This window comes from Chamaea fasciata, unplaced genomic scaffold (genome assembly GCF_029207755.1).
Source record: "Chamaea fasciata isolate MVZ Bird 193981 ecotype frontalis unplaced genomic scaffold, bChaFas1.0.hap1 SCAF_22, whole genome shotgun sequence".
NCBI lineage: Eukaryota > Metazoa > Chordata > Aves > Passeriformes > Sylviidae > Chamaea > Chamaea fasciata.
In genome coordinates this window covers 1186988-1213150 of record NW_027094107.1, presented here as the reverse complement: position 1 = coordinate 1213150, position 26163 = coordinate 1186988, and the positions used below count along the sequence as shown (strand labels likewise).

Sequence of the window (26163 nt, the reverse complement as noted above, 5' to 3'; positions counted from 1 at the left end):
AGCTCCTCTGAGGTCCTGGCTGACCGCCCATGGCCAGCCTGGGTGCACAAGAGGAGAGAGGTGCCACGTCCCTGTTCCAGACAGACCCCGAGTCCCTCCCCTGGGCCGTGGATTTAAGGGGCACTAGCTGAACCCAGACCGGAGCAGGGAGATGCTCTCTGGCTGGGAAAAGGGCTCCAGGCTTCCCAGATATAAGGTCTAAACCAAGGTCTAAACTTCTGCCTTAAAATGCACATCCTTGTTTAAGCCTGGAGCTCTGTGTTTATGGGGTGTTAGGGCAAATGTTCCGACACTTGCCTGTGGGTTTCTGTGGATCTTGAGCTGGTGCCAGGTTTGGAGTGGTACCCTCCCAGCTCTCCTGCCTTCTCTCCCACCCTGAGGGCGCCCAGGAGCTCAGAGCTGGGCTCAGCCTGGGGCTGGGAGAGGTTTGTTGTGGTCCTGCAAAGCCGCGCCTGCGCACACCCGGAGCATCTCCACTTCCACATTATCTCCTGCAGCTTTCCCTGCACCCCGTCTGTAACCTAATCAAACAGGCTGAGCAGCTGGTGAGTGGGAGCCCTGCCTGTCAAAGACAGGAGTAGGAATATCAGCAGTCAACAAGCCATCACTTCAGCTACTGGCACAAAGTGGAATGGGGAGGGGTGGGCACCCCTCCCAAAAATAAACCCATTGCTGTCCACAGGAGCCACATGAACCCCTGGCTGACTGAAATAGTTTGGGAGAAGAAAGGATGAAGAGTGGCTGGGCTGAAAAGGAACGCAGGGTGCTGCAGTGGATGAAGGGAAGAGGTGTTTTAGAAGTGTTTTACGTACAAGGATTTCTGGACCGTCTCCAGTCAAAAATAGTTCATCTGCACTGGCCATGCACCTGTGGAGTGGGGCAGAGCTGAGTAGGATCTTTTTGGGTTGTCCTCTGATTTTGCCAAAGATTGGAAGGTTCTCATGAATGGAACAAAACTTAAAATGGGTGGTTTCGTCCTACAAAAATCTTGCAGATTCCTGGTATGTCACTCCAGTCTTCGAGCATAACAGTCAGCAAGCTCCCAAAGTTTTTAATTATTTATGCAAAGAGGAGCAGCTAGAGAATCCTGGTAGTTAAATCTCTCAGCAGAGTGCTGGGGAAAGACAAGGAAAGGCTGGGATTCAGGCCACCAACACTGGTCTTCCTGTAGGGAATAAAGATCAGATTTGTCAGAGTTAGCTCTGCCTGGTCCCTGCTCAGGGACATTTCCAGTCCAAGGCTGAGTTAAATTCTCAGAATTTCCAGTTCTTGCCAGGGTGAAGGGAACTGTGGCTCTAATCAGCCTCTTCTCTCTTCCCAGTCCTGGGGCTGGCTATGGGTTGAATTGTTGGTGAAAAGTGAAGCGCTGTTCTGTGAGCACAGGAGCAGCAGTGGGAAATGAAAAAATTCCCCCTGACTTTAGCAAGATTTAGATCTGGGCATGGAGAACAATGTTTTATTTCAGATGCTCTCGCTGTCCTCTGAAGAGTTCATTTTCATTCTTTCTTAGGGCACGCTGTGTGATAGCACCAAAATTCAGGGTGAAGCATTTGGGGTGTAATGAAAGTGTGATGTTGCTGCCATGACCTTCCCCTTCCTTTTTCGGGATTAATCTTTCTCTCCTGCAAAAACCAGCTGGCAACAAGGCTTCCCCTCCTGTGTCAGTGACCTGTGCAGAGCAGGCCAGTTCAGGACTATTCTGTGGGTTTGCTTTTTTAGCATCAGAGCTGGTTTTTTTGCTGCTTCTGCATTCAGAGCTTCCCCTCAGTGGCCGGAGGTGTGTGTGGAGCAGGGACAGCTGACTTGTGCCAGTGACCTCTTCCTTCTGTCCCTCCCAGAACGGGGGCTGACTCAGCCCAGAAGTTTGGGCAGGAGTTGAGGCTCAGCCCTCAGAAGCAGGGAGTTCCAGATGGAGGTGAAGGCCGTGTGTTGTTTTGTGCTGTGACAGGCTGAGCTGTGGTGTTGTGTGGAGTTCTTCAACATAAAAGTTGGAGGCTGAGGCGAAGGGAACTAAGGAGGTGCTCAGAGTCACAGAGATGTGATTCCTGCAGTCCTGCTGCAGAGCCCCTCTCCGAGTCCTTTAATCTGGTTATTCTGCTTGGCTGAAGTCCTTTATCTGCCAAACATGGAGCACTGAGGCTGTGAGAGGATCCTGTGCCTGATTGTTCCAACATTCAAACCGGGATAAGACCACAAACACCTGTCCGATCTCTGCTGTCAGATTATTCACAGCAACAACATTGTTACACGGGGTTTTTTTCCTTGCTAATGGCCATCTCAGACCCTGATCCAGGTTCTACAAATGGCTCCGCTGTTCCTGGATGTTTGGCCAAACACGCTTTTGCCGGCTCGTAGATTGGTCTCTCATTTTCCCTGATGCCTGTAGGAGATTTTGGGCAGCCACAGGATGTGGTTCTGTTTGACCCAGACACTGATGCTTGAGCCTGAGAGCCTTTTCAAACGCCCTCTGGTCATACTGGCAAGGTGAGAGCTGTTACACACTTTAAGGGTGGCTTTTCCTCCCTTTCCAAAGGCTTAAGTGGGAACAGCTGGGGCATGCAGAGAGAGCATCCACACAGCACCGAGTCCTGGTCCGGAGCATGTTCCTGTGCTTAAATATTGAGGCATTATGAAGAAAATGCAGAGTTGGAAAAAAAAAAATCAAATTAGGCTTTCAGTTCTTGTTCACTTCCGGAAAATCTGAAGTATGTTAATGGCATTATTACTGTGCCCATATTGCAGCTTAAATCGGCTTTATGGCTTGAGCCTCTTAGCGTGGAGTTAGGATAGATTAGCAGCATTTCCACCCATTTTACAGGCAAAGAAAGAGAAGCACAGCAGCACACCCGTGATCAGGCAAGATTGAGAAGTCCAAGCCAGGTTTCTTCCTTCCTTGAGGCTGTGCCACACAAAGCTGTCACTGAGTTCAGTTTATTAGCTCAGAAGCAAACGAACAGCGTGCCACTAAAAATGTGGACGCATGAGGGGCACCGTCCTGCTGTGTGGATTTTGTGATGGATGGATTCCCATTTTATTCATCTTTTAAAATCTCAGCACACCGAATATGCCTTTGTGAGTACTAAATGGGGAATCAAGTCATAAAGAATTGAGACTTCAGAAATGAAAAGTGAGGAGTATGGGCAGTTTTTCAGTGGAAGTGAAGTCTTTTACAGGGAAGATCATTTAGAAGTATCATGGAAAACTGATGCTGCTCAAAAGTACTGGTTTGTTTCCAAATTAACTAACACACAAGTCGACCTGCTCATGCCTCATTTCAATTCTTTTTTTTTTTTTAATCTTGGTTTGGAACCCTCTGGTTCCAATCTAATGTTTTTCATCCAACACTCTTGTTTAATCCATATGGATCGATTATCATTATCAAGAGCTGCTGATAAAGGGAATGCCCTGCACCTGAAAAGTGAACTCTGGAAACAGCCTCCTCAGGCTGCAGGATTTTCCTATCCCAGATGGATCTCCTCAGTGCAGTGGAGATGCTGGAGACACGAGGGGTGTTTGATTATCGGTTTTTTAGCTGGAGCATTTCCCTTTTTGTAGCTGTTTGGAGCATGACTGCGCTTTGCCTGAGTGCTTGAATCCCTGAGAGCTGATGGATGCTACAAAGGAATGGGCTGCTCCTGGTGGAAACCCAGTCATCTGCTGGCATCAGATGTGTTTGGAGCACTGCTGACAGTGCCTTTCATGTCTGGGCAGCTGGGGAGACCTTATGAGGCAGAAAAGCACAGCTTTAGTTCAAAGAAAATATTAAAACCCAGCAGTGTGTGGCTGTGGACAAAAATGAATCCTGTTTGTGTTTGTTACAGACCAGGAATGTTCCACGGCCATCTTCCCCTTCCAGGGGGGAAGAAATGAAAAAATTCCCCCTGATTTTAGCATGATTTAGATCTGGGCATGAGGAGCAATGTTTTATTTCAGATGTTCTCACTGTCCCCTGAAGAGTTTATTTTCATTCTTTCTTAGGGCACGCTGTGTGATGGCACCAAAATTCCGGGTGAAGCATCCTCCAGGGTAATGTCAAATCAGTCTTTGCAGAGCCCCCTCAGTGTTGCCTGCTGCCCCACACCCAATTTCTGCACAGAGGTGTGTGAGGCACCGGGAGATGGTCCTGTTTTGGTCCACAGTTGTGGTTATTGGGTTCTGAAGCTCCCTCTAAGGCAGCACACACCCAAGCCCGGCACAGCGCAGTGATGCACGGGTAGAGACATACTCCTCATTGTTCTCTTTTCCTCTTTTTTGGGGTGCTGAGGAGGGGGGATAGAGCACAAAAGTGAGAGTGACAATAGACTTAACTCAAAGCTCAGCAGGCTCTGGGGCCGAGAAGTGAAGCAGTTCTGTAGCAGCGCGTGACAGACCCGCGTTGGTGGGACATGAAATGGGCAGCAGCGCTCCCAGAAGCTTTGATGTGCTCCCAAAGCTCTGCAACACCTTCCCTGCTGAGCTGGAGGAGAGTTTTAGCCTGGAGAGTCTAGTCAACGGCAACAAAGCAGGAAGGAGTTCAGGATGGTGACTTCTCTTTTCAGTTTTAGCCTTGCTAAATTAGGAGTTATGTCACTGGAGTCTGCAAGACAAGTGGCTCTGCATAAGCAGAGTGAAATTCAGAGTGCACAAAATGCATTTGAAACAATTTGGCTCTGCTCTGGCTGAAGCAAAGGGAAGGAAGAGCATAGTAAATTAATAACTAACACTAGGAAAGAAAACAGGAAACAAGTTAAACAAATGGATTGGTCTAAGTGCTTTTGTGCTCCAGGATTACATATAAATATATACAGATTTAATTAGGAGAGGGTTATTTGAAATCTCAAAGCCAACTATCAGCCTCTCGCTTTCTCACAATATTTTGTTACAGCCTACTATAAAAAAAGGCAGTTAATTAAAACAGATTTATTCATCCGATCATGCAGGTGTTACAATGAGACAGCGCTTCCAGAACCTGGGTGTTTTTTGTTCAGTTTAATGGAAAGTAATAATATCGTGTAGGAGGTGTCTCTAACAGGCAATGTTCATCCCTCTTTCCCTGGGTGGGCTCAATGCCTCTGCCCTGAGCCCAGCAGGCTGCAAACACTCCCTGAGGTGTCGTCCTGCACCCCGTGTGTGAGGAGGGAGGGTTTTCCCTGGGACTTGGTTGGTTGCAGGGCTGCACTCGCTGGTGTTGCTCGCTCAGGCTTCGCCCGCAGGATTTGCAGCCCGATGCTAACGCAGCCCATGGAGTGGAGTCACCTTGAGTTGGAATTTATCAGCTTATGCAAGTGCAAGCCTGCTGCTGCACTGCAACAGAGATGTCACTGCTGCTCTGAGCCAGCCCCAGGGGCAGGACCAGCTCTGGGAGCTGCTCCGTGGTCAGTGCTGCGTCTAACACCGCACAAACCGGAGTGGGCAATCTGGATTTTCCCCAGGGAGGGGTGGGGTGTGTGTCTGTGTGCCTGTGTGTCTGCGTGTCTGTTTCACTGGTGTCACCTTTTCCAGGCTTTAAGGAGGAGGTTCTGGAGCTATGCTGAGCACTTTGTGGCACTTTTGCCCTCACTCCTGTGGCATTATCTGGTGCAGTGCTGGCGCGTGTTTGTGAGCAGATCAGGCTGTGGCATCTTTGGCACAAGCGCAGCATCCCCAGAGCTGTCCCTGCCTCTCGTTTTCCTTCGTAGAAAGGTGAAGTCCAGAAAGAAATTTGGGAAACATACGGATAGCATTTGATTGTTTTTCCCACCTGAAATGTCAGCCAAGTGACATTTGTTGTCAGTCACGGTGTGACAGTCCGGACTTTCCTGCTCAGGGTTTGCAAGGGGCCTCAGGGGCTCTCCTGAAATACAGGGGAATTCTTGGAGGAGTGCAGCTTCTTTCACCCAGGCCCCTCACTCCCGTAGCTCCCCTGGAAGGTGATCCATGGTTTCTTGGCTGTCACCAGGGGTTTGGGACTGGCAGGATGATTTGCTGAGCAGGTTTTTTGGCTTCAGAGGGTATCTCACAAGTGGGACACTGATTGCTTCACCTGACCCAGCACATTCAGAGTGAGTTTGAGTGCTTGCTGCCATTAAAAGCACCACAGAAAACTCAAAGTACAAATAAAGGGAAACTGGCTAATGATCCTCACATTAAAAAAAAATAATCCCACCAAAACCAGTTTTGAGGCGCAGAATATACCCTTAGCAAAATATTTTGATTTTGCTGAGGAAAATAAATCATCCGTGACTGAGCGAGGGTGGACACCTCAGGGATGAAATAAAATCCAGAGCACCAGGAGGAAAAATAAAGACTTGAGGTAGAGAAGCATCTGCAAGTTGGAATCCCTCCAGATTGCACAGTGTGAATAAATGGCTCTTGGAGCCTCAAGGCCTGGCCTTGGGGATGGGACGAGGACCGCAGTGCCATCCTCCCATGGCAGGAGCTGGGGACAAGCAGGACTGAGGGGGCAAATCCAGCAGCGACTGGTGCAGGGTGGGATGCACAGCAGCACCTTTAATTATTTTAAGGTAGAGCTTGGAGCAAAAGCAGGAGTGAGAGAAGAGCTCTCAGTCACCATGATCATATGGGTAGAGCCCATGTGGCTTCCAGCCCTCCTCCTCCTCATCATGGAAATCCAGGGGAAACCAATGGGGGCGAAAAGCAAATTGGTCCATTCAAGTAACAATTCACCAACGAACACAAAATGTTTGGATTCATCCACAGGGGACCCTTACTAAGCTGACATGGGAAGAGTTAATTGCAGGAGACTCTGAGTATGTCTTTTAGGAGAAACTCCTCACTGCACAAGGATTGAACTGAGACATTTAAGAGCTGCACCAATTCCCTCTCCAGCTGGAACACCCCCTCTTGTAAGGAGAGGGGCTGACAAAAGATCCTTGCCCTGTGGGGTGCGCGGTGGCAGCAGCAGCATCCCTGGCTCACCGTGGGGAGAAGGCAAATACTTGTGCTCACACAGAGAGAGCCAGAGAGGTGAAGAACTGACTTAGCACTACCTAAAATCAGGGCATGGCTGATCTCTGTAGTTTTCCATGCTTGCCTGTGTGAAAGCTGGGGAGAACGTGGCCGGCTGGCTCTGTTCTGCAGGGGCTGCCCAGGAGAGCAGTGTTTGTGCTTCTCAGAGGTGCTTGCTGCTGGGAAAATCCACTCCACTGTGTTTTGATCAGAAATCAGGAAAGGTGCAGCTGAGCTGCAGTTTTGGGAGGAAGGAGTCAGACCTGGGCCAAAGGTAGGTGAAGGAAGCAAATAGAAAATTTGACCTGATGCATTTAAGACAGAATTGAATAGAGGTCGTCACTGGCAGCAAGATCTAGCTAAGAAAACAAAGTGCAAGGGCTCCTCAGAGTGCTGGAGAGGACAGGAAAGTTGGTGCTGGATCTGGCGCCCCGCTGGAGAGCTGTGCCGGCAAAGGTAATTAATGAGCAGGGGATGGAAATCTCAGAGAAACAGGCAGAAGAAGCTGAGGAGATTTAGACAGGCTGCGAGTACTGCTACACCAAACAAAAAACATGTCCCTCACGGCACTTCAAAACTCAGGACCCAGGGAATGTAACCTCAGTGCACTGAGAAGAATTCAGCCTTAGTTCGTCAGAGTAAAAAAATAGTTTTGGTTTTTTTCATGCATATGGAGGTAACTAGCTACTAAATACAAACCCATTCCTTCAGTATAGTTACAGAAAGAGACCTGAAGAATTAGGTTTTGAGGAAATTTGAATACTTTTGGTGAATCCAAATTAAGTCCTGTATGTAATTAAGCTTGCAGGGATGCAGGGTGATCCTAAAGAGTCAAAGAATTAATTTTTAGATTTGTGACAGAAGCAAGATCAGACTCAGTATTTTCTTCAACCATGCAGTCTGTCTAGGAACAGCTCAGAACTTGAGGACAGTCCCAGTTTTCCCTTGTGATGATGTAACATGTCTTCCATGGATATTATTTCTGCAATAATTTTTTTGCTGTTCTTCTGCGGAAACTAGATTGTGGGTAATAAAATTTAACGGACAATGCTCAGGAATGCTAACAGCTAATTGCATGAACAAGGAAATGTGTAAAACTAACCATGGAGCTGGAAATGATGGAGCTGTACATGGTCATTATGCCAATGCCCATTGAAAGAGTAAGGGGAAAAAATCCCCAGGTCTTCATTTAATATCTCTGCCAGTTGCTTGTTATACAAGCTGGGTTTAGCCCTTTGTATCTGTTTTTTAATCAGACACTTGATCTGATTTTCTGCGTCTGGAAAGAAGAGTGCTGACATTGAAGAGGAGAGCTGTGCAGTGAAGTTCATTGAAAATAGGAAGAAGCAAAAAAATGAATCCTAGGAACGGAGCAGGCTCCTGTCACAGCAGCCAAGAGCAGGTTGTGCTCGCTTGCAGGCACCAGTGGTGCCACACACCCTAAAATCAGATGAGAGGAGCAAACAGAAGTGCAGGTGGGAAAAGCTGCTTGCCCAGAAAGGCAGGGGAACAATGCCCAGTTTGCCAGGTCACTGGGATGGGACTGTGGGATGGAGCAAATGCTGCTCAGAGTCCCAGTGAGAGCCCTGAATACTTTCCCACCCCAGAGAAGCTCTCAGGCACCTCAGGGATGTCACCCACAGTTAATTTTGCCACATGTGATGGGGTGTGCTCCCTAACAGACAGGGGGGCTGTGAAGGGCCTGGTGCTCACGTCACTGCCATCAGAAACCAAAGTCAGGGCACAGCTGGGCACTAACTCATTTGCTGCACATTAATTCTGCTTGTTTTGCCATGGGCCTAATGATGTGTGAGGGTCTGGGCTGATGTGGCTGTGGCTGCTTTCCCCAGCCCTCCTGGGAGCTGTGGGGGGGTGCGGAAATGTGGAGGATGGCCCTGTGCAGGGGCAGCTCAGTCAGCGTCCAGAGCTGCTGCTCTGCAGACAGCCCTGGGAGGGAGGATGACATTCTGAACCCTGTGTTCACAGCAGAACCTGCTTCAGAGTCCAGCAGTGGGGTCAGCCTGAGCAAGCAGAAGCTGGAAAAGTAGCACATGCCAGGTGAAGCCATGCCCAAGAGAATGTCTGACATCTGCAGTGGTCCCTCCAGCAGTTTGCAGAGTTCCTTAAGTTCTCTGCCTGTTCCCTGTGTTTCAGTGAGCACCTGAATCACAGCTCACTTCTTGTACAAAGTTTTTTTTATGTAGCTCCTTTGAGGTGGGGTAAAATAGGTGGGGGTGTCTTCAAACTCCACCCAGGCATGGAAGTAAAAACGATAATAAGGATGCTACAAAGGAAAATAATGCAAACTGGTAACTTCCCATCTCCTCTCCTGTATGAGGGTTGGAGTTGTCACCAGCAGTGATCATGCCCCAGGATTAAACCCCTCACTGACATGGATGGGACTGTTCAAACCTCTGTAAGCCCTTTGTTCCTTTCCAGGCTGTCTGCTAACTCCTGTAGCTGCCTAAGCTTTAGACACCTGAATTTTCAGACCCTTCAGAGCCTCAGAGGATGGAAGCTTTCAGATGAAGAAACGAGAGGAAACCAAAAGAAAATGAGGATTTGAAAGAACAGTGCTTGTCAGAAGAGACCAGCAGTGCATCATCAGTGCACATCTGCTGCTCCAGTGCCTTATTTAAAGGAAAGCATCAGCAGGGAGGTCTCACTCTGCACTGCAGTCTTCCACAAGGGGTTTGGCTGTCAGTCAGTGGTTAAAGTGTGGAGTGGAATGAGGTTCTTTACTGCCCTGGATATTCTCTCAAAAGTTGGAAGTGTCTCCTGCTTTGCTTTCCTTAGAAAATGGGGGTGATGGTGCTTCCCATTTCTCAGGGCTCCCTGAGCAGATGTGTCAGCAGGCAGGGATTAGCAGGAGGAGGGCCCTTTGAAAAGAGTGCCTGTCTGGTGATACCCACTTTTTTTTTTTTTTTTTTTTTTTTTCCCATTTCTGTCTGTAGCCACAGTTATGATGACTGTGCTTAAATAAAGTTCTCCAGTGTGCAGCACATTTTCTCAGCTGATTTGAAGCCCAGCGTGGCAGTAATGGAAGTGTCTGCAGCACAGGAGCTTCAGCAGGCCTTGGCTGTTAAGTGGGCCTGTACGGGGATGCATTTCTCCTCTGCCAAAAGTGGTGTTAAATTGATGGCTGCTTTATTGGATTGAGTCAAAGGGATCCTCTGTCGCTCCATGTGAGCAAAGCGGGGGGGATGATATCTAGCTGGAATGATTTAATGGACTTACAAAACTGCCTGCACGGAGAACACCAGTGATGCCTCTGCACTGTGCTGGCTGAGTGATAACACCGTTTTAGCTTTATAAATAGCAGAGCAGGCAGGCCCTGAGGTGTGTGGGCTTGAGGCAGTGCACAAAATGCCACTGTCACCCTGACCTGCTACCAGAGCAAAGGAAACACATCCCTCACTGCAAGGATCACAGTGGGGGATTTTCCAGCCAGGAGAAAGGAGGTGCAGTGGCTTGCAGAGAAATTCTAGCATCCCCAAATGAAGCAGCTCCCAGGAAATGGTCATGGCCTCAAACCTGACAGAGCTCCAGGAGTGTTTGGACAACGCTCTCAGGGATGCACAGGGTGGGATTTTTGGGGCGTCTGTGCTGGGCCAGGGTTTGGACTGGTTGCTCCTCGTGGATCCCTTCCAGCTCAGGATGTTCTATGGCTCTGTGTTTCTGTGATTAGTGCTGCCAAGTCCGTGGGCTCCAAGTTGCCCATTTCTCCCCTCTCTGTCCCACATCTCAAACCTGCAAACTTTGTCCTAAAGTTAGGAGATTTTTATACCCAGAGAATTTGGGACACTTTCTGTCTGGTTTCTGCATCAATGAAGTTCACTCTGTGACTCACACTCTTTATTTCACACCCCAGAGGCTAGAAACTTTTTTTTTTTTTTCCCCCCAGAAGAACACATTCTCATATAATTATTGAACTCCCAAAGCTGAGGGCTGAAAATAAACCCCAGCAAGTGTGGCTAGACTCCCAGGGAAGTGACAAGCATGGCATGACTGTAATCTAGTCTAGTCGTGCAGACTGTGAGCAGCTAGGGGAGCACACAACCCTGGGGAAAGCTGCTCTCCTGGGGTGAAACAGCTCCTTGATACTGCTGAGAGTGCTGCTGCTTCCATGGCCTGCTCCTTGGCGTGGTTTACCCTCCGTCTTAATGCCAAAACAGTTGCTTTCAGAGTCACTTTAGAGCCACTTTGCCGACAGTGCAGTGCTGCTCCCTTGGCAGAGATCAGTATCTTGTGAGCCATCTGTCCTGTAAGAAACAATGCTGCCTTGTCAGGGAGATGGTGAGAACTGATATCCTACACGGTGTAATCTGCGATTTAGCAGCTCCACGCAGACATTCAGGAAAAGACTGGCAGCATAAAAAGCACAGCTTTTTTTATCAGGAGCGCACAGATAGGGAGAAACCCCGAGGAGGCAGGGAGGTTCTGCAGGTAGTCGTCGTTGGGGTAAATGAAGCAATTAGTCAGCTTGCTTCTTTGCGGGTTCGGTGCTCACCAGTCCCTTTTTTACGTGCGGTAAATCACAGTTTTGGTGCGTGGCTGCCATGATCTGACCTGCGGTTTAGGTAGAAGCCAGGAAAGCATAAACCAGGTGTGAAGGGAGATGGTCAGGGAGAGAATGTTCAAAGGAGAATTTGGTGAAGTGGTGGGTGCACGAGGAGGAGAGCTCAGCTCCTGCCTTGCGGGGAGCACGCCTTGTCTCGGGCCTCATTCCCGTGCCAGACCTGTGACTCTCCTGCCTGGCAGCGGTGTCTGAGGGACACGCTGAGGACAGGAGGGGACAGAGCTCCGTGCCACGCCAGCAGCTCCCGGCAGGTTCCAGACACTGGCTGTGAGGATGGCTGGGAAGGGAGCAGGGCAAGGAGCATTTGCAGAGCCTTGGAGGGCTGAGATCAACACCAAGAGAGGAAAAGAAAACTGGTGGAGACGCCTGAGGTAATGACCACCTTGGGGGTGATTTTCATTTAGCTGCAAGAGCTTCCTCCCAACAGAGGTCAGACAGAGAAGGAGAAAGTGAGGCTGTATCAGAGGAGACCTGAGGAGGAGGAGAAGAGAGAAAGGGAGGACAGGACATCTCCTCAAGAGAAAAAGTAATGCCCTGGACTGGTCTGTGAATCCAACAGCTAAGACAGACCTCAGGGGCAAGGTATTTGTTAACTGTTTTCTTTTTAAGGTTTGCAAAACATTAATATTTTAAGTAGTTTATTCTTCATTAGCATAATTAAGAATACATAAGTCTAAACTCAGTGAAAACAGAATTAACAAATTAGCAGGTGCGGGGATTTGGAAGCGAGAGGTTTGGGAAAACAGAGCTTGCAAATGTCGGCATTAAGTAGAGCAGGGAAATCGTGCCAAGCCTTATTTATGGATTTGTGCATTTCCTTTGCCTGGGCCCACTCCTGCAGCCAAAGGAATGCAGCTCCATTTAAACATGAACCCCCTGCAGATGTACTGTAGCTGAGCCTGAACCCCAGAGCATATAAAATAAAATAAAATAAAATCCTTCTGAAGAGAAACTGATGAGCCTCACCTCAGATGTCTCTTGAAAGCTGAGGTGCCTTGAATCAAGACTTAACAGGGAAGCAAACTGCAAAATTAAACCTAGAAGAAAATGGGAGCAAATTTTGGAATAGTATCTTGATGAAGGGAAATATAAAAAGAAAAAAACAGTGACATTAAGGTGTACTGCAGACAAAGGCTTAGGAGGGAGAAAAAGGCATCCTATGCCCGTGTGAGAAGTTCCCCTTAGGAAGATCAAGAACTGATTTCCAAGATAATGTCCTGCAGGTTTTTCGATGTGTGACAGAGTAGCCCTGTGGGATATTTAAAATAAGGTTTTTCCCTGGTAATACGGGACATTTCTAGTTTTTATCGTCCCTTTCATGGGATGGAACTACTGCACTCCAGATCACTCTGGCACTGGGCTTGGGGGTATCCTGCCCAGTTATCACTTGCTGTCACAAGGATGAAACAAATCACTTCTGTTTTGCTGCAGATTCCCAGCCCATACAACATGAGGATGAATGCTGTCTGTCCTTGCAAAAGGACTTGTAGGTCTGTGGCTCAAAAGATCAGGGTGTTATTATTGCTGGTAGCCAAAGGGCACAATTTAACTATGGCAAAGATTAAGGAATAACGTGGTTACTCCTACAAATCTCTGACCCAAATCTCCGACTTTGTTGGAATGATCTGGAGGTTGAATAAGCAAGTTTTATACTGCAGTTGTTAGTCAGGAACCTTTTAGGGCGTCAGTGGAAGCAAAAACCTGATTCTGTGCATTCCTTCACTTTAGACATATAACAGTGTTACTCCTCTCCCAAGCTGCTTTATGTCTGTGCAGCATTTTCGGTGTCTTTTGGATTTGCCTGCTTAGTACTCTTGAGAACAACATTTTTCCGCCTAAAATGAATGTGTTTTTACTGCCTGCAGCCTTTCTGTGGGTCTTCAGAAACTGTCCACTCTGCAGTTCTAGGCTCTTTCCTGAGCCATCCTAATGAACTAGGATTTGGCTTTGCTCCTTTATTTTATCTGCAGACTGTTCTGTTTATTCTCACTGTCAGGAGGAGCTCGCTCACACTTTCTTTCTATGAAGATTTCTCTTCTCTGGGTTGCATTTCCACCTGCCCATAAAGCAATCACCCTGCTTTTCTGCCCGGGTGTTTTGTCCAGGGACTGTGAAGGATGTGATGACCAGGGCTGACCTGTGCCCAACCACCACTGAGACCAGTTGTGGCTGCCCTGCAATCTGAAATGCTCAGTCTCCATCCTCCTAAAAATCCGTTCAGAGAGACCTTTTGTGTGTGGAAATGTTTCTCTTTCTCGGCTCTACGACCATCTGGGTGGCTCAGGCTGTGGGATTTGGTGGTGAGGTGTGCCTGAACTAGGCAGCGTCCAACGTGATGAGGAAGCTGCATGGAAAGGGGGCTGTGAGCTGCATTGTCTGCAGCTGGTGGAGGGGATGTAATCTCCCCACACCAAGCTGTGCTGTATTTAAATCACTCACCTGCTCTTAACTACTTCAGATATTTGAGGTTTTTCATTTTTCTTCCTCTCTCTGGAAGCCCCTTAAATTTTTTTTTTTTTTTTTTTTTACTCCTGTGATGGTTTTAGAACAGGGAAATGTCTGGAAGTTTGTTCCCTTTCCACAGAGTGCAGGCACACAATGACTCCCCATGGGAGCAGGGTGGCTGCTCCTTGCTCCCTGTTTGGCCCCATTTGTTCAGACAACTGAAATGCAAGTGGTGTGCTTGCTGGGGCACAGATTCCTTGTCTTCCTGTTCCCAGTGTTCCATAGTGAATAAATGTATTGAGGAATGAATTTGGCTTTTAATCCCTCTATATTCACCATGGTTTAGAATTTTACACGGGGAAGGAGAATTCACGGGTTTTGCACTTTTTCATATCCAAAAGGTGCTGCAGGTGAACTGAAAAAGCCCTTTTTATTCCAACTGGGAAACATGCATTTGGGAACTGAGCACACAAGTTTGCCTCTTCCTTCCAAGAGCCTCCAGTCAGGTTTGAATGACAGAATTGGGAACAAACCCCAGATGGAGCCAGAGTTCCTGCAGCCCAGTGACCCTGGAGGCTCAGAGCAGGGGCTGCAGGTGATGGATGCTCCGTGTGCTGGGTCTGACTCTGTTTTTACTGTGGTGCCAATGAAAACAGCCCAGCAGAGCTTATTCAGAAATGGGAACTGATAGCCACTGATAAATCCGCTCATTGCTGGATGAGAAAAAGAGCCTGAACTGTCACTGTCGGTAGTTCAGAGCTTGCTGCCACCGCCTTTTCCTCTCCCTGGCCACTGTGCCATCATCATCTGGACTTTTCCTTCCTACCTGGGTGGCTCACTTGCACTTCCAGCTGGGCTGGGGCAGGTCTGACATTCCATACAGCTCTCCCTGAGACGATGCTCCCAGATTATCTTGCTGATTGGAGAAATGATGAGCCACAGTGGGAACAAGCAAAAAAAAAAAAACCCAGAAAACAACTCTTGTTCAATAGCTGCAGCAGCCAGGGATTACAAGCAGCAGGCACAGCAGCAGTGGACACAGAGCCTGGAGATGATAATGATGCCATGCTACATTAGTGCTGCATTAGCAGATAAGACAACAGGGCAGCGTGCTTGACAGTATTTCTCAGTTCAGTTGACATCTCTTTTTTGTGGAAAATGAATACACAGCCCGTCTCAAACAAGTAGGGGACAGAGCAATGACGTCAGACAGACAAAATGAGTTTGCTGTTCTGCCTGCATTTGTAAAGATACGTACTATGAATATATTCCAGGGCTTTTGTTTTAATCTCCTCACAATGGTACATTTTTATTTATTACCACCTGCGTGATGGCTCTGTGGAAAGAAGTGAGAGAACTGCAGACTGTAAATACTTTATTATAACAGTAGCTGAAAGCAGGTTCTGCAGCCATTCCATCACTGGAAAGTAATTTTAATCATTTTAGTAGCCCAGACGGGTTTCTGTTGAGGTAATACTGAAGTATTCCATGGCTGGGTCAGTCCTTCCCTTTCCTGCTGCCTCCCAAAGAGGAGCTTTGCATTTCGCTCTGCACCAGAGGCTTTTGCTGTCATCCTTCCCAAAGCTGTGCCTTGCTTTGCAGGTCCTGCACCTCTGCTTCCTTCCCCCAGGTGCGGGGATAACTCCTCTGGCTGTGCTGCAGGGAAATCTGGTTTGCAGCTGGTTTTTATCGCAGAGCTGCTCTCCCCATTTCCCAGCCCAGCGTGGCTGAGGAGCCGGACTGAAATTTTAGCATCGTTAACACCCCATCAATGCCATGTGAAACTGGCCCTGGGCAAATGTCCATCTGCAGCCCATCCCAGGGGTGCATCAAAACCACGCAGAACCCATCCCTGGACATGCAGGAGGCTTGAGGGAACCCTGGGCATCGGAGACTTCTGCTCAGGCCTGGCTGTCTGCAGCCCAAATTCTCCAGCCGTGAATTGTGCTCTGCCTGGCAGAGGAGACGTAGAGGAGAACATCCTATTGCAAAGGGAGCTTGCTCATCTTTGAACAGAACGAGCCAGGTGAACCCTCAGTGCTTTGTGTGAGGACACAAAGCTGAAGCTTCCAGCAAGGAGCTTATTTTTAATATATATATATTTATATATATATGTATGTATATATAAAGCACACACACATATAAAAACACGTATATATGTCCCCATATGGGGTTGGTCATGACTCATCAATTGATTATGCAGCGGAAGAGGCTTCTACCCAAGAGTTGTCCTTTCCAAATCAAACATATATATCTTTGATAATTGTCACCCTCCCCAGGAAGTTAAGATTTGCACTTGGGACTTGAGTCAAATTGTGACATTTTGCGTTACTGGCAAAGAATTTTCTTGTAAACTCTGTAATCTGAAGTTTGAGGTTGTCTTCCTTTACAAACTCTTCTGGGTTGGGAGGTTCTGTGCTGGACCCCAGGGAATTTATGTGTTCCTAATCTGGCCTGGAGTGATGATGAGTGAAAAACGCTTCATAAGGAATTTTTCTCTGCGTCTTCTAAGGACATTTCTCCACGGTGAATCACGGGCCACTGCAGCCTTGCATTTTTATCACATATGCTATTAGTGCTCTTCCTTTCCCTCATGTTGGGCAGTGAAAGTGGATTACTCACCTCCAGTTTTATTAGCTGTCCGCTTCTCATTTTTGTGTTGTACTGAGGCCCTGCAAGTTTTGAGCAGCACTTACTCCAGTCAGTGATATATTTTATATAATTTACAAGCTGGATATAAACTTTCTGAGATCATGGGGCTTTAGCCAACAGGAATTTACGCAGCCACAGAAGCAGAAGGTCACTGCAATTTTATGATTTTAAAACACGTCCGAGGTCGTACATTTATTCAGTCGTGGCTCTCTTTGCATTTCAAGGCAGCAGGAAAAACTTCTGCTTCTGGTGGTGAGAGGCATCGTGAGAAGCAGTGGGACTTAGGGTTGTAATCTGGTTCCCACTGAACTCCATGGAAAAAGCAATTTTCTGGAACAAGAGGGTATCTTTGCAGAAGGAGGGGAATTGCAGAATGTTACAAAGTCGGTTTTATTTCCTCATACTGTGCTCAGCCAGGCATTGTTAGTAAATAAGATCTAGAGCACTTAAAAGAAGGATCCAATCACAAATTCAATTGGTCCATTAACTACATGTAATATTATTTACCTAAGTGGCCCTTCTGGACTATTTCATAGCTCAGGTTTATAACCTTTTCTAAAAAGATCAATAGTACTGAGCAGGCAGTGTGTGAGCACCATGAAAGTCAGGCCATTTTCGCAGTTACAGGCCGTGATTTCCAGACCTGGAGTCCAGATTAGAATTGCAAAACGAGGAAAATGCTCTCCCTGAAACACTAAAAAGAAGAAACAGCCTTGGCAAGAGGGATGGGGGGGAAGCAGTGAAGCAAGATGTGCTGCAAGGGATCAGTTCTTTGATGGGGCTGATACAACTGGAAAATGCAGGTGGCTTTTCCAGCACATAAACCCTTCTCAGGTCTGAGAGAGACGGTCGAGTGGCATTTAAAGCCACACATGGAGTTTTGACCTGATTGTTGGTGTGAGGGAACACCCAGCCATGCTCTGAGCTGCTGGCTGCTCTCAGGTGTGATACAGAGTCCCAGCAATGTTGGAAGCCTGGGCACTGGGAATTTCAGCCATTCTGTGCTGCCAGGCACTGACCCCCAAGCAAACACTGCATTTGACGTGAGGCCATGGAAAAGGCTCCCAAAATTGAGTGACAGCGCTGGGATTGGGGGTGTGGGGTCTGGATAGAAGTGTGTGATATCACAGGGGGGAAAACTTAGAGTTTAAGGGTTTAGAATATAGAAATACATATATAAAGCGAGATGGAGGATTTAGGGCATTGGCTGGATCCTTCTTTTTCACCTTCTTCCTCATGGGTCTGGGTGGGATTTTGTAATTGGATGGAAAAGTCCAAATTGCTGGCCATGGGTGTTGGTTATTGGGTTAAAAGTAAAACTAATTTAGGTGTCATTTCATAATTGAATAGTTTGTGCTTAAAAGGCCTTGTAGAGTAGGAGATTGGGGGGACATTTTTTAGTTTGTTAGCCAGAAGTGCTGTAGAACTCAGGGTTTGTGAGACTGTAACAGGGATAAGAATTAAAAAAACATCTGAGTCCAAACATGAAATACGGTCTCGAACATTTAATCCCAACCATGGCAGAAAAGAAGATGAAAAGCAACAGGAAAGGTAACTCTGCTGTTGGTCTCGTGTCCAAGATCTGTGTTTGATCAGTTCCTCAGGCTGTCAGATGCTCTCATCAGCTGGCAGCTAAATTCAGCACTCCCAGGGTCTCTGCTGCCTCGTTACTGAGGGAGCTCAGCCACCAGGAGCAGTGGTGCTTTTCCACCTCTGAATCAGCTTCGTGGTGATGATCAAAGCAAATAAACTCCAGGAAGGTCCTGTTTTGTAACGGGCCTGGTGATACATGGCTGTAAACTGGCTCTGGCTTCCTCCCCTTCTGTTCTACTCATCCCATTTCGCCCAGGTCACTCTGACTCCCCAGGGACAGGGCTGTGTGGGAGTGTGTGGTGTGTGTAAAGTGGCAACTCAGGGATGGCTCAACTCCTAAAAGACCCTAAAAACTTTTTGTAGAGACAACTCATGGAATTTTTAGTGGCACGAGGCCAGAAGCATTCTTTCCCCAAACCAGGCCAGCTGTTCCTGCCAGGCATGGCTGCTTTCCAGGGGCTAAAACTCTGATTTCTTGGGCCAGGCACCTCAGAAGTGGTGTCAGGCTGAAAAGGCTTGGAGGTTTGGACTAATAATTCAGGGAGAAGGGCATCTCTGCTGGAGAGAGGTGATAGAGTCCGAACTGAGTGCTGAGTCCTCCTGCCTGTATCTTGAGTAGTTTGTTTTATTTCTCTTGCTGTGGTTGTTTCTCTCCACCTGTTTGTGGTGCAGGTAGCACCACTGCATTAGGCAGTCACTGGAAATTGTCTGAGGCATCTGCAGTCAGGCATAGGCTGGGGAGAATTTTCCTTGCCCCAAATAGTAACCCAAGGAGCAGAAAATGCCTCTCTGTGGAGGGAATTCATATGGAAAATGCGTTTTCAGGCTCTCTGCACCGATTCCAAAATTTTAGTGTGACTGTGTTTCTATTTTTGCCACTTTTCAGGAATGTCACTGCTGCTTCTCTCTAGGCAGCACCTGTGCATTGCCTTCCCTTTCTCTTACTCGGATTTCATCAATATTTTTGTGATTTTTAAGTGTTAAGCAGGAGACAGGACCAGTGTGGGAAACACAAGTGTTTAGGACCTACCAGAATTGGTTGCTTCACCAAGAGATGCTGCCCCTGGGAGAATTGTGGTGCTGAGAGGTGACAGACAGAGCAGGGATCTTGTGCTCATTCATTCCATCCACAGGTTTGACTGATGCTTTGTTAAATAATTTGGATTGACAAAGACATCAGCTTTGGAGGGTCTGTCTGTAAATTGTGCTGGATCTCTGGCTGAGGGGCAGCTCACCCGGTAAAGGTTTTGCTGAAATCTTCCATGAACTCCTGGCGACGTTTTTATTATTTTCTTTTAATCCTGCCTGCTGTTATTTCCAAACCCACTCAGCAGCATGTGTTTGTCAGGCTATGCAGGTGTTGGCATGAGAGGAATTCAGGAAGATCATTAATTCTGTGAGTCTTTCCTGTTTGGTTTTCTTACAGCTTCCTATATGCTTGAGGTATTAACATTATTAGTTTTCTTTGGGCTGGGGTTGTACTGGGAGATGAGATCTCACTGAGGAGTTCAGATATTTGAAGGTTTCTTTCCTTTCTACAGAACTGTTGGGAAAGAAAGGGATCCAACGCTGGCGTGATGTTTCATAAGGTGACATTTGTTATAACTCATTGCAAATGTTACTCACCATCTACAAAACGTCCAATTAAACTAAAGAGCAGTGAAAAATATCCTATTCCACTTTAGCAGTTGCACTTGTTGCCAGAATCCCTCATGTTTTTTGGAGCCAACAGATTCCCCCAGGAGACCTTTACACGGTGACTACTGTCCTCTGGCACCAGTCCCACTGGCTGGTGTTCCCTGCTCCCATCAGCCAGACTGTCACACAAGGACAACATTTCCCTTCCTATTTGGGTTTATCCTTCCTTTCCCAAAGATCTCTTTGGTCCTTAGTTGTTACCAGGCCTGTGCTGCATCCTTCTGTCCCCTCTCACTGTTCCAGTAGGAATTAGCTGGATACCAGAGGAATAACGTTTTCAATAACAGAATTTGAAAATGACCTGTGATCCTTGGTGCTTTTGAGAACCAGAGTGGTTGGTTATACATGCAGTTTATTGAACCTTGAAGCTTCTGAGTCACTGGGATTCTTCCTTAGTTCTAAAAGCTTTAGTGGCATAATGCTCCTGTAGAAAATAAGCCAATATATTTACGGTTTCTATTCAGATTATGGCTCCTTTTGCCTGCAGTGCCTCTGTGTGTGCCTTGAGGTTGAACCACTGGGTTTTGTGGTTCTGCCTGTGCAGAGAGACACACGTGAGCAGTGTGACAGCATCCCTGGGTATGTAACAAACACACAAACTTCTCAGGCACGTGGAGGAGAGCGGGATCCTGGGCGAGCACATTCCCCGAGGTGCCAGAGCGGCTGGTGCAGATCCCTGGCTCCCCAGGAAGTTCACAGATGCAGCTTTGCTGTCTGCTACAGCCTCCCACCGTTCTGCAGTGTCAGCTGGGCTGGAGCTCAGATCCACCCACCCTGGAGAGGAGAAATGCAGCCGGGCTCTGCGGCTGCCTGGGGCACGCAGGGGGTGGTACCTGCAGAGCCCCGGGTCTGCTCTGCAGCCACCACAGCCTCCTCCTCTTCTTCTTTTGTCAGCACCTCCTTCTCCCCCAGGACAGGGCACTAAAATGGACCAAAATTTGCTGTGGGAGGCTGTGGAGCTTTGGGCAAGGAGATGGAAGAAGTCACACAATTAATTACAGCTGCTGGTGGCCCCTGGTGCTGACCTGGTGTCCTTTGTCAGTGCCAAGCAGAGGTAGACAAGCCTGGTTCCTTTTTTCCTTACCTGTGGATACCCAGCCCGTGTTTCCTATGACTCCAGTCGCCTGCTGGGATCTTTGAGGCATGGGAAGGAACCTCAATTCATTCAGTTTGCTGCACTTGTTCCAGGGCAGGATTTACTTCTTCTTTTCCTGCACCACAAAAACAACATCACTGCCTTTGGAGAGCAAGGGTGGGAGCTTTCTACATCAGCCTGTCTTGAGGTCCTATTTATAAATGAGGAGAGTGAGAAAAAATGTTTTAAAACATGCAGGCTTTAAAAATAAAACCGTGACCTAGTCAAAGAGTAAACACTAAGGAAAAATAAAAGACTGTTTTAAGAGATGGAAGCAGAGAAGCAGCAGCAAAAATGTTCAAAATGAATCTATTACTGTAAAGAGGAGGGTGTAAATCAGCAGCTCCCATCACTGACAGTTCAGAGATGCTGAGGACATGTCTTAGCAGTGGAAAAGGAGGAAATAAAAAGAACTTTGAGTGGGAAATAAGGCAACGATGAGAAATCCACCTCTTTGCATGTGATAGATCACCCATAAACATCAAGATCACGCTTCTGACCAGACAAGAGATGTCAATGGCATAGTGTTGAGACAAGATAAAAAATTGTACTGAGTTTCTGTCATCGTGAGCGGTGGTGCTTTGAGGTAGCTCTTTGAGGTGGCGTTGCTCAGGGGGTGTTAAGAATACAACATCCTAAAAAGGGATGGGGAGCTTTTCCCCTGATGGCCCTCTGGAAGTTTGTCCCTGTGCTGGCATTTTGCACAAACGGGATGGGACCACTGGGAGATATTCCTTGAGCTTTATTGGAGCATCAGCCTCATAACAGAGTTTGAGACAATTGAAAGATGGCAACAGCTCATGTCTTGCTAACAGCAGCCAAAGGTCTCTTTGTTACAGGGCATTTTAAAGGTTTTCCAGCCAACAGCACATTGCTAAAGCTTACAGACAATGGTTCTGGCCAGTCACTAAAGGCACACGTACACCTGCCTCAAATAATGCTTGCTTGTGTGCTTTCTATTAACAATATACAATATTCCATTATGAAGCTTAACACCTTCTACTGTCTTGCTAAGCATCTTTTTCTGCAGTCTCAAGGTCTATTCTAGCCAAGCCTAAAACCCCGAACTATTGTTGCGTGTCTTTGCTTGCTGTATCATTGCATCTTCTCTGCTTTCAGACTTTGGAGCTGCAGAAAACTCTGAGTTACCTGTTCTTTCTGTTTCTGAGGCAGTTTCCATTACAGCCTCTGAAAATGTTCTTGCCTTTAGTATTTCCCACACATGTCCCCTGTGAGGCTGTGTGTGGGAGCTGACAGTGGTCAGAACATGGATTCTCAGGCTCCAGGCAGAAGCTTGGGGCCTGTGGGAATGCCAAGGACAAAACTCTCTCAGTCTGGCCTGGGAAATCATGAGGAGGAACCAAAAACAACCTTGTAGATCTCCTCCTCCTGACACCTGGTGTTTTTCCAACTTGTTTACTGGTAGAGATGCTTACAAAAAGGTGGTGCCCTAAAGGACCAACCCTATTCGTTGTACCCAAACACTGTATAAAAGGGATCAGTCTGTCAATAAACTTTGCTATAAACCCTCTGAAGAAATCGGCGTTCTGCGTGTCCTTACATGAGCCGTCCTGAATGGTAATGACAATGGGATGTCACTGACGTGTGGTTGTCCTCCCTCCCAGGTTGCCTGGTCACTATGAACCATGGCCCAGCTATACTACAAAAAGGTGAACTTCTCCCCGTACCGAGACCGGATCCCGCTGCAGATCGTGCGGGCGGAGGCAGAGCTCTCCTCGGAAGAGAAAGCCTACCTCAGCGCCGTGGAGAAGGGGGACTATGCCAGCGTCAAACACGCCCTGCAGGAGGCAGAGATCTACTACAACATCAACATCAACTGCATGGATCCCCTGGGGCGCAGCGCCCTCCTGATAGCCATAGAGAATGAGAACCTGGAGATCATGGAGCTGCTGCTGAGCCACAGCGTCTACGTGGGGGACGCGCTGCTCTACGCCATACGGAAGGAGGTGGTGGGAGCTGTGGAGCTGCTGCTCAACTACAGGAAGCCCAGTGGTGAAAAACAGGTTGGTTGGCTGTTCGGTTCTGAGCTGTTGTCCTGCCTTAGGAGAGTGCTGCTGCCCAGAGCGAAGTCCTTGATTGTGGGAAGACGGATAGAGATGGCGCTAAAGGCAATCCTGCCTCCGATGTATTGCAGTTGTGTTAATTGCCAAAGAGTGGGAACAGCCTTGCCCCCACAGCTATGGGTGTGATAAAAGAGCGAGTTAGCTGGGAGGGAGTCGGTTGGTTGTGCTGTGAGGAGGAAGGGACAGGAGGTTGTGTGAGGGACAGTTAAGGTGAGCCACTGTACAAGGGACAGACAAGGTTAGGTGCCTGTGCTAGGGACGGAGAGCAGTGAGCTGGAGCTGCAGAAGGAAGAGATAAGGAGAGAAAGGGCCAGAGCTCTGTGGAGCTGCCCATAGGATTGCTATTTAGAAAAGGTATGAAGGACTTCTAGATAACATGGTGCTGATACTTGAAGCCCCCCCCGAAGTTTTTATTGAAGCACTCTGAGTGCTGTGGCCGTCTTGACTACAACACTTGATGCTGGTCCATGGCTTTAAATGCCCACAGTAGACCTGGGCAGCTCTGTTTGGATGGTAATTCTCCAGCCTGAGCAAATGTGTTCTGCCTGACTTAAACACTCATTTTTTTTCTCTTTCACTCAGTGTTCTTTCCAGCCCCGCAGTGTTTGGTCGACACGCTGATTTATAGGTTGATTTATAGGCAAGCACTTTCTAAAGGAATTTGTGGCCCTCTGAAATTATATTACAATCTGCAAATATGAACTATTGCCACGCTGTTGTGCTGGTATTAAGTGGAATTGTTTTCCATAAGTAAATCCTGAAAGCACACAAGCTTATTTACAACTGCAAGCAAGCAGTCTGCTGGGTTTCAGTCCTTCACTGTAGTGCAGACAGATCATCTTGGTCTCCCTCTCCAGAGAGCTCCGGGGCAGCAAAGCTGAGGCAGGACATAACTTATAGCAGTGACTTGTAGGAAGGATCCTTAGCTGCACAGCCATCCCTAAGTTACATAAGGATCTTTGTGGAAAAGCCACTGAGTCTGAATCCTGTCACTTCAAGTGTCTGCACTAGCCCAACTGTTTTTTTTTCCTGGTTTTCTTCTTCTCACTTGTAAGCCCTACTAAGCACTACTGCCAATAACTAGGATAATTTATGTGCTTTGCTGACCACTGATAATTTTTGTGTATTCACTGCTTAGAGAGGAACATCCAAAACTTGATTAATCCTTCTATATCAAGCCTCCTTTTCAAGGGAACACATCCCTCTGCATGTGGAAGATTAATACCAGTCAATCATGGAAGAAAATGTTTTCAATGCATAGGCCCCATAGCACCTAGCTTTTCAATAGTAATTTTGTGTAGCCAAAGCAAACAATAAGGATCAACCCTGACAGAATTGGAGAGTGCTCAGCTTATTATTTAGAAATGGCAGCATTGTGCATGCTTGTAGCACTGTGATTCTAATGTGTGGTTTAAAAACTAGAGAGATAATGAAACTCCTCTATCTGACCTAAAAATGGAAATGTTAGTACTGGGTTTTAGTCTGACAAAATGTAAGTAGACCATCCATTAAGAATGAGCCATTTTTTCCTTGGTCTTCTATTTGAGCATCCTTCAGCTCAGCGGGAGAGAAAGCAGAATAGAAAAGGTTTTTTTCAGTGGCATGAGGATTATAGCAGGCTAATGACAAGTTTCTCCTGAAATGTCATGGAAAGCAAGCGACGGGATTCACGTGGATTTCTGTAACATCCCTTGAACACCAAGACTTGTGTCCACTCAAATCCACAGCCCTGCCGGCTTAACTGGACAGAGGCAGAGGTCTGTGAAATGAGGTTGCTTTATTACAGCTGAAATTCAGCCCCGGTGTCTCTAGTTCAGTGATCCATTTCATAGTAGGCCTGTTCCATTCTTCGTTATCTCTGTGCCAGCTCTCCCTCTGTAGCCAGAACTGGATCTGCTGCAGGGTTTACAAGTTGGAGGAGAGCGCGTGTGGGGGAGAAGAGACGCGGTGCCAGTTTCTGCTTTATTTACAAGGTTTGTTACAAGACCAGATTTCATCAGTGTATTTTAAACTGGCACTGGCTTGGTGCAAGATTCTATGAACAAACTTGGATTAACTTCCCTGGCTGGGGTTCAGGCTCTTCTGGAGACTGCAGGAAGTGTTTGCTGCTCGAGGGCTGCAGGACTGGACTTCCCTTTCAGCTGTTCCACTGACTGCTCATGCAGTGATGGTGATGAACATTTATTTCATGTGTAGTGACAGGACAGGCTGGGCCAAAGTTGGTTATTTTGTCAAATCACAAAGCTGCTACAGGAGGGGTTTCTGAACAAAAGCTCCTGATGCTAATTCCACAGCAGTATCAGTATACATTCATTATTTGTCCTTGCTGGACCCTTTCTCAGAAGGTCCTTTGGGAACCCCACACCTAATTGCTTTCACAAAGAGCCCCTGATGAAGCAGATTAGCACAGCTTTGTCCTCACCAGCTCCTCAGATGTTCTAAAAGGTGTAGAAACCCCGCTTTTTTTGTTCCAGTAGTTGGAAAAAAATCACACCTCACAGGAGGGTTTCTGTCTGGCTGTGTAATTTGTAAGATGGTATCAGCGCACTTCTTATATATTAGGTTCAGTGTAATCTATTAATTAAATGTACAGAGGGTTCACAGGCCTGTGTGGGGACAGCTCCTTGGCTCGTGTGTGGCAGCCCGTTTGCCATCAGGGACTGCCTGTCTCTGCTGCACTCTGGGTGCAGGAGCAGCATCCTCTGATTGCTCCCTGTCAAATGTTCACTCACCTGGACCTGGGCTCTGGGACAACCCATTGGTTCCATTTTCCTGCCGCCTGCCCCTGAGCAGGCTGTTGTTTGCCTCTCTCCCAGAGCCTGGTGTCTCTCTCTGGCTGCCGGGCATGAAGAGCTGTTCCCATTTGCGTCTGCTCACGTCAGCTCGGTTAATTGTTGTCTTTGCATCTCAAAAGCAGCTGAGCAGCATCATTCAGCATAATCCATTTCATGGGTGTGTATCTTCAGCCTTATCACCGTGCCACAATCCCGACAGCAATTCTTACAGGCTGCCTCATTCCAGCCTCTCGTGGAGTGGCTGGATCTGGTTAG

The 26163-nt window shown here is 47.5% G+C and overlaps 1 protein-coding gene across 1 annotated transcript in view; it reads left to right on the top strand.

Moving 5' to 3' along the window:
- Positions 1 to 22675: 22675 nt before the first annotated feature.
- The window catches only part of TRPC5 (transient receptor potential cation channel subfamily C member 5), a 67992-nt gene continuing 64504 nt past the window's right edge, over positions 22676 to 26163 (top strand). The window contains exon 1 of the mRNA XM_066202371.1: positions 22676 to 23053. Within this exon, the coding sequence (XP_066058468.1) occupies positions 22676 to 23053 (378 nt within the window). The remainder of the gene's footprint in view (positions 23054 to 26163) is intronic.